The following is a 16,190-nucleotide window of genomic DNA, read 5'->3' on the forward strand; positions in this document are numbered from 1 at the left end:
AATTCTAAATGAAACATTGCAAAAATGACTGGTTTGAATGGATTTATCTAACTCCATCAATTTCTGTAGCTCGTTCTAGTAGAATGCCTGAACGGACTAGTATTGTGGTTGTTTTTTTTTGTTTGTTTGTCTTGTAACCTTGGTTAATTCTTTAAGCTTATTCATGACATTTTCCCTATATTATTTCTATCTTCAATTTCCATGATTTTACTCTTAATAAAGGTGACTTTAATAGTAGAATGTAGTAGAAACAACAGAATGGTCAATACAAACGTTTCAGTGTTTGTTTAGATTTTGATGTGTAATTTGGTAACTGAATAATTCTATATTTCTTCAATTTATGATGTTTTTACAGTGCATTTTGCTATGGCATACTGGCAGTGGTGCATGTTTAGTATACATCTTCAAAATAAAATAATGCAGCCAAGGCCTCTTCAGAGGCTCTTGTATGCCTCTTGCATGTTATATGCTACTATGCATATATTGTGGGTTCAAAGTGTGGACTCTTAACTCCCTAGTCATTAAAGTTGATAGTCACGGAAAAAGAGTGAGAGAATCTCTGATTCCTCTTTTTTTTTTTTTTTTTTTTCTCTTAAGATCACAGGATAATTTCCAGATATTTAAACCCAGCTTTTGCATATGCTGGGATCACAGAGTTGAATATCTTTTGAATAAACAAATTTTCTTTAGTTTGGTTTTGTTCTTTTCCCTGCGTATTTTTTCAGGTTTGTGATGAGATTCATTGAGCTGGATGGTCTGAGCTGTTTGCTGAACTTCCTGAAAAGCATGGACTATGAGACCTCAGAAAGCCGTATACACACATCCGTTATAGGGTGTATCAAGGCACTGATGAACAACTCCCAAGGACGGGCTCATGTCCTGGCTCATCCAGAGAGTATCAACATCATCTCCCAAAGCTTACGGACTGAGAACATCAAGACCAAGATTGCTGTTTTGGAGATCCTAGGGGCTGTCTGCTTGGTACCAGACGGTCATAAGAAAGTCTTGCAAGCCATGCTTCACTACCAAGTCTATGCTGCAGAGAGAACAAGATTCCAGGTACGGGAAGGATGCTTTGACAGAAATAGTTGATATAATGCATTTCTGCAAGGACTGTTTTTATAGTGTGCGTGTTGCAGTATAGCTAGGCAGAAGAAAGGCAACGTTTCTCTTCAAATAGGTTATCATTACATTTTCTTTTTTTCCCAACACCTGATTGCTTGTCATTAATACTAATTTAAAATCTCTTGTGTTTTACCTTAAAAAGGAGGGATCACTAAGTTAGATGAAAGTTACTAATCTGTTCATTCTCTAACCTGATGACATTTCTGGAGTTCTGACCACTAATTAAGTTGGAGGCTGTATGATTTTACTACTAGTCTTGTTTTGTAAGAGTGAGGAAGAAAAGTGCACTTCTATTTGCTGGCAACTGTTTAAAACCTGACCTTCTAGATAACTTTCTGGTAACAGCTTTGGATTGGAACACTGTTTATTTCCAACTTGCACATGTTTAAGTATGGTGAAATGATGAACAAATTATACGTTAAACATTGTTCTATAAAAAATTGCATGTTTAGTTGAACGTTAAGCTGTTGTTGCTCACTGTTCTAAGCACTATTTGTTACAGCTAGCCAAGAATAATAAGAATCATCATCAACTAGCAATTAGTAGAGAAGGAAAGTTGAGACTTCAGATGCAGTTCTAACTGCACTTACATTGGCTGTGTATTGCTACAACTCTTCCTATTTCAATAAGGAACTTGCAGTTTTATACTTGTGCATCTAAAGTTAAAATCCATATTACAGAGAAATTTCTGTGTGATATAAGCAGCCGTAATCCTAGTCAATTTAATTAAATTTCACTCGATCACAACAGCTAAAGATTACTGTTCTAAAACTGTGATGCTGTAATGTTTTGGAAAGGTTGTCCTTGTTTTTCGCAAGGGTTAGCTGTTTGGTTTGTTGGGGTTTTTTTGTTGGTTTTTTGTGTGTTTTTTTTTTAATGAAGCCAAAGGAGGTAGGTAGCCCTTCATAATCATGGAAGTTCTCCCTCAACAAAGTTTTACATTTGGCTACGAGAGGAATCTCTGATGTACTTGCTGTCTCTTTCTAAACTGCCAGCATGTCATCTGTGTGCCTCGCTGCAATTTTCAATTCAGTCCTTAGCTTTCAGCCGGAGTTGTGTTACAGATACTGGAGGTTCTCCAGAACTTACTTCCCTGTTGAGATATTGGTCATCCCTCAAATGAAAGCCTTTGAGAACTACAACTTCACCCTGTATTTCCTCTATTCAATGTGTTCATAGGGTTGTCAAAATCAGGTTTTTCTTGGACTTGCAAAAAGTTTCTATGATCTGTTTATTTACTTCTTGTTGTGACTATTCCTATTTTCTTACATTTGTCATAGCTTCTTGTCTGAGATGATCCCTTTGCCTTCTTTAGTTTTTTACCCTCCTTTTAGGTTGCCCATCTTCCTGAAGTAACTCTTCCTTTAATTCCATCTTTACTCAAATACCACAGTAATAGAAAGACATTCCTTAAATCTCCTTCCTGAGGCAATTTGGAGAAGTTCTACCTTTGCTTTGTCCAATTTTCATTTGAATGTGCTTATTTGCCTACAAATCCTACTCTGCTCCTTACAGAAGAGAGATGAAAGAAAAATTTGGAAACTGAAACAAGAAACCCTCAAAGCAGAAAGAGTAGAGTTAGAAGGATGCACGCTTGGTGTCCTCACTGTTCTTCTTTTCCATCTTATGTCTTCAAAATTGTCACTAGCTCACTGTTTGACCATGAAAGTGTTGCTGCATCTTTAGTTTCTTGGGTGCCTTCTTGCAAAGGTGAAGATCTCTAAAATGCTGTGGAAACTGAGGATAAAGGTTCTGACTTCAGTATTGTTAATGTCTGCATTACACCATGTAAAATAAAACAGGTCACTTGGAGGGGACTTTGAAAGATCATATAGTCCAAACTGACTGATTTTCACTCTGAAAGGACCACAGTGTTCTCTTCCCTAATTGGTTGCATTTCAAAATTATTGCTTTGCTGTTTTCCCTCATCTGACTTGTGAAGTGAATGCATGGTGTTATGATGTTGTATAATATGTACTTTTTAACATGCAGGGTTTTGAGCCAAACCAATGTTGCAAAATTATAATGCTGTAGTGACCCAGAAAGATATTTCAGGATATACTTGTATCCTTCCAGCCCAGTGTGCTGTCTGAATACTCATTCAGATAGAGTTCAGTGAGGTGTTTGATGCATACTGGAAGGGGCTGACTTAATTTGCTGGAGAAAATATTAACTGTGATACTTTGGACAGAATACTCTGTTTTCCTCCATAATGCTGCTAGAAATTGTAAAGCTGAAGGTGAAGAAATGTAGTTTGACATTGTCAGTTGAAAAGGTGGAGATTAGAAACATTCCTTCCATAGCCCCATTGCCTGGTTTGTATTAAGCAATGTCAGTACAGAGCATAATCTGCAGAGAGAAATCTGATCGAATCAGAATTGTAGTAAAGGAGCTAAAGAGGAACAAGTTAAAGTCCTGTATTCCAATTTGATTTGCTTCTACCCCTCAGGGCTCATCCAAAGCCTTTTGAGGTTTTCTGCAGATTGAATGAATCCTTACTGGCTGTCAGTGATGAGGAATAATGAGATTAAGCAAGGAAAGTTTTGCTTAAATGGTAGGAAAAACCTTTACAACCATAAGATCAATTAGTCCACAGAACTGGCTGCCAAGAGGTGTGGTGAAGGAAATGTTCACAAGTGAAGACTTGAACCTCAACCATTTGCGAAGAGTTAGAGATATTGGAATTCAGCCATGCGTGGGTGTGGAATCCAATCTTTAGAAATTGCCTGACCTTACAGTGTTTCTTTCTAGAGCTGAGCAACAGTGTGCATATTGCAAGCTATAGTCACCATGATGAAAATATTGAAAAATAATGTTAGGGACAGAGTTGAGAATTTGCTCTCAGGTGGTGTTATTGTGCTTACTGTATCTATTGTAGTTTTCAAGGAAATAAATAGGAGGCATTACTTTTGGAACAACCTGTCTATTTGGCCTTAATGCAACTACTAGAAAGTCATGGACATGGTGGAAGTTCAAACACCAGGAATTCACAATTGCCAACTGGGCAATTTAGAAGTTGCAGGAAAAGGAATTTATGAAATCCAGTGAAGTTGGGAGAGAAGTTAAACATTTTGTGCTCAGATATAAGAACAGCTGTCAGTAGTGTATGATAGATCAAAAGATTTTCACAGAAAAACAAGCAAAGGTTTCACATGAAGCCAGGAACGTATTCTTTCCCCATGGGATGTCCTGGAGGATATTCCCTGTGCTTCTGAAGACATATTTCCATGATGATGTCCATTTTCTACAGGAAACAAGACAGACCTATGAAACTGGTGACTAGCTTGGGAAAAATTTTGCTATGAATGAACACTTTCAGTAGTCAGGAACTGAAGACTAAAGGAAAATGAACTTCTTTACTCAGCATCTTAGCTTCAAAATTCTGTTTAGATGAATCTGCTGAGCTGAACTCTAAAATGTTATTTTTATCCTCTTTCTCTTTTTGTGGCCAAAACTTCCTGGGAAAAGTATTCCATCAGTAGTACATCACCAAAACAAACACGAGTGGGGGTTTCTTATTAATAATGCTGGAATGAGATCCATACAATTAAACTGACAGAGCTCAAGTGGTGTTTATTACTCTTCTGGCAAAGAAAATAATTTTTAGAATAATGAACTGATCAGAGAAGATCTTCTGTGAAGAACAGATTCGCAGATATCAGCACAAATCCATAAGCAGAATTGCTTCTGTGGCTAATCAGTTCTTATATATATAAACTCTTCAGTAAATATTTGGTTGGAATTAATCTGAAATAGACTGCATATGGCAGAGGTTAACAAGTTATTTATCTTTTCCCCCTCTCTTTCTGTCTTGAGGTGTTAATGAGATTATGATGATGTATCTACATGTATGCAGTGATTACGTCAAGAGCATTTCTGTATGAGATACCCCCAAGTGTTGAATACCCCTGCTATTTCATTAACAGGGAGATGTAACAAAGAAAACTGGAGTTCAGCTGCACTTCCACTTGAATTCAGTAATTTACCCTTAAGCTGTAATAACTTTGGACTTGAGGATATTCCTGTTATTTGCAAATCCTTAAAAGGACTTGACCAAGAGACCAGTAATTGTCTATTTCATATGAAACGGTTGTAAGTGAAGGAACAAGGAGAAATCTTCCAAGAAATCTTCCAATAGAGAAATAAATGCAAATCTTCCTATAGAGAAATAAAAGACAGCTTTAGACAGCTTTAGAAAATTCTTTAGAATTTTCTCCCTGTGCCTACACAAGTGCAATCTATTCTGCTGAAATCCAAGAAAATAGTGAAAGTTACTTGAGTGCTGTGAGTAAAGAGAATGAATCTGTTGATATTATCCTCTATGTATAAACTTCTGTATGAAGTTAACTAATATGAGGGAGGACACAATTTTGCTATTTTCTTAGATCATGTTGGCAGGAACTGTAAAGGCATCTGCTTTTTCTCCAATAGCTTGTTTTTTTTTTAAAAAAAAAAACAGACAAAAAAAAAAAACAACCCTTTGTTTTTAATTAGGATCTCATGAGCATTTTATTCCCATCTCTATTCTTCATTTGTTATTGTGATGTGGCTGGCCAAAACTGCTAACAATCATCACTGAATAAAGTTATATCTTTAAGCAAGTATATAGTAAATCAGAAGATGACTGTTCACAGAACCATGAGCAATAAGCAAAATAGTCCAAGAAATAAGACTACATCCTCTAACCTAGCCTGTTGTTCTGTTTTAGACATTGTTGAATGAGCTAGACCGAAGCATGGGGCGATATCGAGATGAAGTAAATCTCAAAACAGCTATCATGTCCTTTATCAACGCTGTTTTGAATGCTGGTGCTGGTGAGGTAAGTCACTGTCCCAGAAATTCCATCTCAAATGTCATGCATTCATTTACTCTGGAAGTGGCTAGTAGATTAAGTCACAAATGTTGTGTGAATGGATGTACTTTGTGGAAAATAATGCTGAATTGTCAAGTTCATTATTACACTTGTCTTCCATGTTATTTAATTCCCAGTCTCTTCTAATTCTTCTGAGATAGCTGACTACTTGCTCTGAAATGATTGTGGCATTTTTTGTTTTTGTAAGAACTGCAAAGCATTTATCTCCTTGATAACCAGCCTTTCAAAAAACTTCTTGGTTTACCTGCAGAAATATTTTAAAATGTTAACATGTTTTGACTTAAAGTCAAACCCCAAACGTATTAATTTAAAAAAAAGTCAAAGAGTTCAGTAAAGTCAGTTTGTTGGTTTTCAGTCACAATAAATATGGAGGATAGTTTAAACTGATTTTGATTCACTAAAACTGAAGTGTCACTAAAAGTTTGGCTTTTTTTTTTCTGGCTAAACTACAGTAGGCAACAAGCTTGTAAGAGCTCTGTCTGGCAGAGTGTTCTATCTGCAGCCGCCCTTCAAAATCCTGTATGAAGGTGTCAAGTTCACCAGAGTTTCTGGTGATTTTATGACAGATATATATATAAACTATGAGAAAGAACTGTAGTTCTGTTCATCTCTAAGCAGGAGATAGGTTTCTAATTGACTAGCATGTTAAGTACCCATAGCTTTTGTTCTTTTTTGAAACATACAGTGTGCTATTCTGGCTAGACTTGCAGAACTCATTGTAGATACAGGAGAACAGTATTCTTAAGAGAAACAGAGGCAAAGACATTCATGTTTTACTTAACTTACTGAAATCCTGTAATCATCCTGTGAATTTGATGTCAGGAAAGAGGATATTAGAAAGGGAAGAATTTAAGATATAAGTGAATCATTTTAAATGTGATGAACGGTTCTGGAACTTAGTAAATTCTTTTTCTTCTCTTTAAAAGGACAATTTAGAATTCCGATTACACCTACGATATGAGTTTCTAATGCTGGGAATTCAACCTGTCATTGACAAGCTAAGGGAGCATGAGAATGCAACACTTGACAGGTAAGAAATGTTTTCTGAGAACAGTCACTGATCACAGAAAGAGTTCTTAAAAGCTCTCCTCTTTTTGAGTTTCACATTCAAGCACCAAGCTGTTTCTGTCTCTCCCTAAAACTGACTCCCTTTAAAAGACAAAAGAAATAATTGTCTTTAAAATTAAAATCAGCAGATGGAGTAGAAAATGCACATACTAAATTGGCAGTGAGTGTGGCAAGGATTTCATGAATTGTTCTTCTTCTAAGCTGAAGATGACATTCAGAAAAAGAAATTTGAAAAAGGCAAAAGGGAGAATTGGTAGCAGCTTCATATGGCTTTGTTGTTGCATGAAAAATAACATTAAATGATACCTTCAAATTACTTTGTTAGAAGTTTTATGGATAATAAATGTTTTTTCCACTGCAACTCCACTTACCTCAACACGGTGACGAGCATTTTAGGATTTAGCATTAAGGATTAAAGAGCATTTTTACCTCCTTTGATTATTCATTTTGGCCTATTAGTGACCTGTGTCTGTTGTCTTGCTTATACATTACAATACTTCCATGTAAGAAAGCATGCCAATTTCCAAGCATTGCATTCTCTGTGGTGGCATGTTTTGTTGAAGTCTGAGTTATGCTATGACAGTTGGTAATTTTTGTTTTTCTGTTTTCCCTTAGGCACTTAGATTTCTTTGAAATGGTCAGAAATGAAGATGACTTGGAACTTGCAAAGCGATTTGACCTGGTAAGATTTTCTGTGGAGTACTTGAACTTGCTGAAGTTGAACATCCTCCTTGGATCCTTGATGCAACTTCCCTTTTATATTTCCTGAAAGCAGTGATTGGCTTTGGTGCTGAGACTGGCTAGTCCTCTTTTTTTCACTGTTTTTCATTTAGAGCGTATGGGGTCTCTGGTGAAACAAAAACAATAATCACAGACAGGCATTCTGCAAAGTGTCCTGACAGAGATTTCTTTTTTATGTTTTGCTGAATGTTCTGGAGCAGAGGATGCTATCAACACTATTCTCACATTTGCAGTCCTGCAGTCCTGATGATCCAGATGATTCCAGTGTCAGCCATCTCCTTTACAGGACTTTGAATTTTTTACAGAACTTGGGCTCATCTCCGGTACTTTTTCCAGTATATCACTGGAAACTCTCATAAAGACTGTCACACCAGAGGCTGTAGAGAGGGGCCAGTATTTTTAAATGAATGGAATTTGAAGATGTGCATAAAGCAAGGAAAGTTTTCACAACTGCTAGCAACAGTAATGGGCTGCAGGGTCCAGAGCAGTTGTAGTTTCCTTTTTTTTTTTTTCTTGTCTTTTTTGGAAATAGTTCCTACCAGATGCTGATACAGAGCAACAAGCGTTTCCATGCCAATTGTCTACTGTGATTCTGTGCAACTTCTTCCTTGGACCCAGATGTTTTCATAGTGTCATCAAATAGTTTCAAGATCAAATGGCGTTTAATATAATCCAACAACTAAAAATGGGCAGCAACATCTTTCTCAAGATCAGTGCCCACTCCAACTCGATTTTGGATGCTTCTTTGGATGGGACATCTTTTTTTTTTTTTTTTTTCCTTCACGTTTTTGCTATTACAGAACAGCTCTTGATCACACTGAGGCCTCCTAGCCTTCTAACCTCTTGCTTTGGAAAACTTTTCTGTTCTGGGGTAGATCAATGCCGATCTCAAGACCTATGTACAAGCTCTTCACTCGGCTTGTAGCTGCATGTTGCAAGAGACTGCAGAAGTCCAGTTGCTGGAAACTTGCCTGTGTCTTGCCTGTTGGTCTTCAGTCTTTCACAGCTAGTTAAGCTTTTACTGTGCATGTTTTTAATCTGATTTATTATTTCACTACCTTCCCTCACTCCAGATCCACATTGATACAAAAAGCGCCTCTCAAATGTTTGAACTGATCAAGAAACGATTGAAGCACACGGATGCCTATCCCTATTTGTTATCCATCCTTCAGCACTGCTTGCAGATGCCATGTGAGTACCTCACAGTTTTCCGGAGAAGGAGTGTTGAAGAAATGGGTGAAATTTTGGCATGAGCACAGTGTCACAGATACCAGGACACACTGCCTGTGTCCTCCATTCAGAACTTGGCAGTGGCTAAGGGACTTGGTGTATTGCACTGGTTCCATTCAGCAGATTTTGTTGTAAGGCTTACAGCAGCAGCTTGACCTCTCTGCACTTGCAAATAAAATTAAGTAGCTGGAGACATTCCAGTTTGTCACTGACAGAGCTTATAATGACTTTAAATTAGAAACTTTTAAAAAGAGCTGTTGTGCTTTAGATCAGAGATTTCCCAGAAATAGATACCACTTTGAATGTTAACAAAATGCAGTGAGGAATTTTTCTGGTGAAACGATACAGTACAGAAAGCTGTTCTGTCACTGGGAAGTTCCACAATAAGTCTTCAGGCTGCTGTCCTACGGCAAAATGTCAGTGGAGGGCTCATGAGCTCAAAATGAAAAATAACATTGGCTTTTGTTTTAAAGAGAGATGATAGGAATCTACTTGTTAACTGAAATAAAGTAATTCAGTCACGTTTTCAGAGTGCAAGAGCTGAGCAAAGCTACAGCAAGATCACCAAAGAATTACCTGCCCTAATCCTGTTATAAGGGATTTGTTTTGGTTACTTTCAGCCATACTTGAGCAGTCAAACTGAGAAATCAACATGAAGGAGAATTACTGAGAATTATATGAAGGAGGTATTGTGGCATGTTTTCAGGCACTGATTAGATGAAAGTACTGCCTTGCATAAATTCTAGCCATTGCTTGTCAGTGGTCTCTTTACTGTTATTGTTTAAGACAGTACTTGAGCTTTGTGTATTGATTTGAAATGTTTGGTGGCAGAAGGATATCCTTCTAGGATAGAGCAGGATTGCAGTGGAGCAATTTGAAATAATTTAAAGGTCTAGATTATGTAACCCAGGGAACTAAGGTGAATTTCGTATTGGTCTGGCAATATGGATGGCAACTAAATTTGACATCCAGAAGATCAATCCCTTTAGTTCAATTTATTTTCTTTCCACAAATTTCGACCACATTTGTATGAAATTTTCACGTCGGCTGAGTTTGACTGACTTTCAGAGAAGAGTACACAGATGGAACATCTGACTTTTTTTATTGTGCTTGATCATAGTGTTGCCTACGTGCAAAATAAAGTAAAATACCATCAAGCTGCATAAAATAAGTGATAGAATCACTTCTGTAGGTATCTAAAGCACAAGATGGAGTTGTCTGTCAAGAGGATCACACAACCTGAAGGTACAGGTCAGGCACAGTGTTTCAAATGCCTGTTATGATTTGTTCCAATATGCTAAGTATTTGCAACTAATCTGTCAGCAATAATTCAGCGTTAGGTGCTGTGTTCTGTAATTTACTACCTATGGGATTAACATGGTGACCAGAAAGGAAGAAATGCCCATCTGTCAGTAAACCTGTGCACTTTAGCGTGAAGATGGAAGTTCTCACGTGTTGCTCATTTTTCATACAGATAAGAGAAATGGAGGAAATTTTCAGCAGTGGCAGTTGTTGGACAGAATACTCCAACAAATTGTTCTTCAAGATGAACGAGGAGATGATCCAGATATAGCTCCACTGGAAAACTTCAATGTCAAAAATATAATTAAAATGTAAGTTGCATTGTTTGTTTCCATTATAAAGCTGTAACTATATGTTAAGTATGCAGGTACTTAGGAAATAAAATATCTGAGGAGTTTCCTGTGCTAATTTACAGCTTTTTGTTGGCTTGCTAGTGTTATAACTAGTTTCCTTCCAATGACAACTCCACCAGATGGCATTTTCTAGCAGAATTATTGCGTTTGGCTTCTAATTTCCATTAAATATTAAGACAGAAGAGCAGGAAAAAATATCCTTGATTGTGCAGTAAAACCTCCTTGTTTTCCCTTTTTCTTTCAAGATGTTGATGAAAGCTTTCACTGATATTCCCAAAAAATGTTGTCCTTTCTACTTGGATCTCATTCCTCATTAATTAGCACTTAGTTTAGAAAAATTGAAATAGTTGAAAGTAACACCCATCTAGCACATAAAGCTTTTTACCTCAGTAAAATGTCTGCATGTGCTCACCCACTGACTTGGCCAAGGGTTCTACCATTATTTTTTCCCATAGGATGCATCATTTGAGAAGTCTAGCTACATTAGCTGGCTCTCATCTCAACTTCCCTGTTCTCAGTCCTTTTTAAGCCAAACTTTTGGAGTCTCCATCCCATCCATCTGCCTCTGCAGGTAATTTGTGGCCCATTACCCTTCTGAAATATCCACTGGAAAGAGCATTCTTATAGAACATATGAAACCAAGTTCTCCTGTACTAAAAATCTCCCAGTCCCTCCTGTTATAGTCATGAGTCAAAATTTAAACTGATTTCTCATCATGGAAAAATACACTCATGTTAATCTCCTTCTGTGTATTTGGATATCAGACTCCTTTGTAGACCTTGTGCCTGATCTTCCATTTCTGCTTCCATAGCTACTACTCATTTTGCATATCTAATCAACCCCCAGCATGCTCTGCATATTTTCTGTCAGTAGTAGGAAATAGCTGTGCCAGTATGAGATATGAGCGCTGCCTTGTAACTGATAAATTACCCAACAGATAAACATTCTCTATCTCTTAAGAAACAAAAAAATATAGAACTATGGAAAGTAGAAAAAAAATGGCAATGCAGTCTTGTGTTAAGGATAGAATAATTTGTATCCCACAACAGCTACAATGATTTTAGCCATGAAATTTGCCTTTCAAAGTAAATACATTTGGCACTTTTAGGGCATTACCTGAAGACAGAAGAATGCCAGTGTCTGTTCCCCAGGCATTCTTTATTTGTTGTGAGACTTTGAGCTACAAGACACCTTTGTAAAACTAACTGTTGGCTGCAGTAATGATCAGGATCTGGAAGCAAACTGACCACTAGCATGATCCTGATTAAACATGCATAAATTTACCAGGTTGTCTTTTGCTGATCACTACATACAATGGCTGCTTGCCTTTCAAACTGGATAGCTCAGAACACATTTTTATGTTCTGATTTCATCTTTCAGGCTGGTGAATGAGAATGAAGTCAAGCAGTGGAGGGATCAGGCAGAGAAGTTTCGAAAAGGTGAGTGCATCCTCTGTGTTTGGGGAGGCAAGAGAGAAAGACTGTGACCCATTCACTGAGCAGCGGGAAGCTGAGATAGGCACAAGTGACTGTCTGGGTTATCTTTCATGGGCTAACCCTACTTTGTTCCTTCCAGTACATTTTGTATCATGATAATTAGCTTATGTGCTTCATAGGATGGGGCTTCCCTCAATAGTGACATGAAATGATTTTGCAATCTAAGTGAAATTTGGGCATTGCTGTATTGATTGCTGAAGATTGCTGTCAGAATAGTCAGACTTTGTTTTCTTTTCTCCATATCACACATTTCCAGCTGAACTGACAGACTTATCAGCTTTATTTCAGAGTAAACTCCATCTCTTTGTTCGTGAGACTTATTTTATCAACCCTGCTTGCCTGTTCTTCCTAGATCATGCTGAACTGATGAGCAAGCTAGAGAAGAAGGAGAGGGAATGTGAGACAAAGACCCAGGAGAAAGATGAAATGATGAAGACACTGAACAAAATGAAAGACAAGCTGCAGAAAGAATCCTTGGAGCTGCGCCAGGCCAGGGACCAGATGAATGACCTGGTAGCTCAACTTAATGAATACTCGGTATGAGACTGGGACTCTTCCCATTCTTGTTTAAAGCCTGCTAACTAGTGAATGATGAACAAAAGAACGTTACGAGTGAAGCTCTTTCTGTGGTTTGTACAGAAAGAGTCTGTCTAGCCAGCTGCTCATCTTTCACTTGAGAACGAAATCCCTGAGCGGATGGTATAGATTGGATAATTCAGGAATGAGCTGCTCCTTTCCTTCTCTGTCACCCTCTATGCCAAAGCTGGTGAGGAACTGCGTTCTCTTCTACGCACAAATTTTACTGTGAGGTGGCCCTGATCATTATTTTGATAGAATAGAGAGAAATCTGCCCAATCTGAAAGTAATTTTAGTGAAGAAAGAGGTTTCCCATTGTGCTTCAGGAGCATTTGTGCTTCCTTGGACCTTTGCAGAAGTGACAGGAGGAACTGTGTAGTCATCCTGTTCCAGTAACGTGTCTGTCACAGTATTGTCTCTCTGCCACAGGACATAGTCCTGAGAAGTTACTTCCCTACTCGCCTTTCTGCTCCAGCTTTGTGCTAGGAGGGCCTAATGACAGCTATTCTGTATTTCAAACCCTAAGGTTTAAAACCCGGGAGTTCAGAAGTTCAAAGATTGAACTTTTCTCTTTCTTCATACATAAGGATAAAATAATACATTTTGGCTTCTTTTACTAGCTTTCTGTTTTTCTGAGCCATTTATGGTTCCCTTTTTCAAGCTCTTCTCCACAACTTCAAGGGTTTGAAACTTTCTCTTAAATGAAAGCTGAGATTCCTCCCTTTATTGCATGGCTTTGAGTGCAGGAGGCTTTAAAGAAAACATCAAATATTTTGAGACTCATAATAAAATCACATCAGCTGGCAGTAAGGAGTTATTTTGCCTTTTAAGCTGTTTGCTTTCTTTTTCTGTGTGTTTTTTTTTCTCCAGCAAGGGGGCAGCATTTCCTTCCCAGCCCCACCACCCCCTCCTCCAGGCGGCCCACTAGCATTGTCCTCTGCTCTCACCTCTGAGAATTTGCCCCCGCTACCACCTCCTCTGCCTTTCTCCAGCTGTCCACCTCCTCCTGCCCCACCACCTCCTCCAGGAGGACCTCCTCCCCCACCTGGAGCACCACCTTTCTTCAGCTTGGGAGCACCACCCCCTTCAACAACCACCTTCAGCAGTGCTGGTACCAGCCTGAAGAAGAAGTCTATCCCACAGCCTTCACACCCACTGAAATCCTTCAACTGGGCTAAGCTGAGTGAGGTAAGAAATTCAATACTGTCACAATTAACTAAATTTCTCTGTATAACTCATTGTTGATTGACGCGATAAAGTGCAAGGTGACAGAAGACAGTGATATTGTGGCTTTCCTTGGGCTGAGCCACTGGGAATCAGTAACCACGTTGAGGAAGTTCTCCAGCAGCACATCTCCTTTGATGTCCAAGGTTCTGGATAGATTGAACTGCAGTAGATCTGTGCATACTGTTGGCTCAGCACAACTGCAGTGATACTAAATACTGTAAGACAGAGCTGCACATCACTAGGGCTTTTGTGCCAGAGTTGCCCTCACTTGTGTATACGGTCAAAGGATGGACAGATCCAGTGTGGGCAAGACACTGTGAGAACCAGTTCCCAAACCCAGCTCCTCTACCCTGACAGAAGCAGTCACCAAGGAGAGAAAGGTGATCTCTTTCTCTACACCATTGTTTCATGGTTATGAGGCTAGCTGCTCTGCTTGTAGCATGATTACAGCTTTGACTCCTGAAAATAAAACTCTGAAGTGGAATTAGAGGAGAATAATTTGATTCCTCTCGTTGCATTCATTTTCTGCTACCTTGGTTGCTTTCTTCTTCCCTCCACTTCTCTCTCTTCCTGATGGTTTTTTTTTCTTTCTTTCCTTTTCTCTCCTTTTCTTTATGTCTTAATTTTTTAAAACTTATTTAGAAAGAAAGAAGTTCCTGTGTTGAGTTTGGATGGCTGCCTAGAAACCCAGGTTCTCTTTTAGACTGAAATTCACCCAGGGCCCAACTCAGGCATTTGGAATGAGTGTCCAGGGACCTCTGGAATGCCACAAGAATTCTTTCTCCCCCTCTCTCCTTTTCTTTAAAATAAAGTGAAGTGAAATATTTGCTGCACCGTCTGTGCTTGTCTGTCAAGGCCACGTGGGGGGTGTGGGAGAGAATGTAAGGATGGGGATTTATTTTCCTTTGCAGAACATGGACTTAGTGCTCTGACAACAACAAAAAAGAAAGAAAGAATAACTAATATATGTATATATATGAATGTATATGAAAAAGGAGAGCCACAGGTGTTTCTGTTTAGTGTACAGTAACTGTAGGCTTATCCTGCCCTCTGGTTAGGAGTGAAGGCAGCTGTGCTAATAAAATTGAAGAGCTGGGTGGTGAGGTAGGTAAAAGATGTTATTTTGAGGAAGGCAGAATAGATCGAAAATGGGGCATAAGATAGAGAAGTTTTCTTTTTGAGGTGTGTGTTATTGTTTAAACCTAGTAAGGTACTTGCAAAACTGCAGAGATATGGGTGCAGAATTGCCTTGATCTTTGGGATGCACTTTTTTATGGAGTTAAATGATTTCACTAGTCACTGAAGGCAGTGCATTTTGGTAATCTTCATCAAAGATCCTTGATTCCCTGATTCAGTACCAAGTGCTCTCTATTCACATGGATATTCATCCTCTGAACATGAAGACATGGGTGGGTTGGATAGTCTCACCTTGCATTTTGTTCCCATTGCAGCACTTCTGCTGTGTTCTCCTCAATTGTCAAAGTAGCCATACATAAATTACCAAAGACTCAACTCACATACAGACTAGGGACAGTATACCTCAGAATTTTGAGCATGGGAGACTGAGGCCTAATACAATGCATATTTAGGAAGTCTGATAAAAAAAAATACGTCTAATACCACATATATATTTATCTTTAACAACTTGTCTAGTTAACAAAGAGTTCAAGTGTATGTTTGCAATGAATACATGCAGTGTAGCAATGTGCAGTGATCCACTGTTGGAAACAGCTGCACTTGGGGAGAGGAGTGTGTCCAGAGAAGGACAACAAAGCTGGTGAGTGGTCTGGAGCAGAAGTCTTATGAGGAGTGGGTGAGGGAACTGGAATTGTTTAATTCAGAGGAGGAGATGCAGGGGAGACCTTATCACTCTCTACAACTACCTGAAAGGAGGTTGTGGTGAGATGAGGGTCAGCCTCTTCTCCCTCAGAAGCAATGATAGGATTACAGGGAATGCCCTTATGTTGCACCAGGGGATATTCAGGTTAGATGTTAGGAAATATTTCCTATCCAAAAAGTGGTTAGGCACTGGAGCGGGCTGCCTAGTGAAGTGGTTGAGTCCCTATCTCTGAATGTGTTCAAGAAACGTTTAGATGTTGTACTTATGTGTGTCCAGATTCAACCTGGTCCAGATTAAAGTCTTAAAATGAAAACGAATTGAAACAGGAATAATTTTAACTTAATTTTTTTTCTGGGAAG

General features: G+C 38.5%; 1 protein-coding gene across 6 annotated transcripts in view; it reads left to right on the forward strand.

Moving 5' to 3' along the window:
- Window positions 1–16,190, forward strand: part of DAAM2 (dishevelled associated activator of morphogenesis 2) — a 189,276-nt gene that overhangs the window by 129,554 nt on the left and 43,532 nt on the right. For all 6 annotated transcript variants that reach the window (XM_052683179.1, XM_052683171.1, XM_052683160.1 and 3 more), the window contains 9 exons: window positions 726–1,059; window positions 5,834–5,944; window positions 6,925–7,028; window positions 7,682–7,748; window positions 8,881–8,998; window positions 10,512–10,650; window positions 12,073–12,131; window positions 12,541–12,725; window positions 13,635–13,952. In XM_052683179.1, the coding sequence (XP_052539139.1) occupies window positions 726–1,059; window positions 5,834–5,944; window positions 6,925–7,028; window positions 7,682–7,748; window positions 8,881–8,998; window positions 10,512–10,650; window positions 12,073–12,131; window positions 12,541–12,725; window positions 13,635–13,952 (1,435 nt within the window). The remainder of the gene's footprint in view (window positions 1–725; window positions 1,060–5,833; window positions 5,945–6,924; window positions 7,029–7,681; window positions 7,749–8,880; window positions 8,999–10,511; window positions 10,651–12,072; window positions 12,132–12,540; window positions 12,726–13,634; window positions 13,953–16,190) is intronic.

Source organism: Tympanuchus pallidicinctus, unplaced genomic scaffold (genome assembly GCF_026119805.1).
Source record: "Tympanuchus pallidicinctus isolate F22 unplaced genomic scaffold, pur_lepc_1.0 scaffold1, whole genome shotgun sequence".
Lineage (NCBI taxonomy): Eukaryota > Metazoa > Chordata > Aves > Galliformes > Phasianidae > Tympanuchus > Tympanuchus pallidicinctus.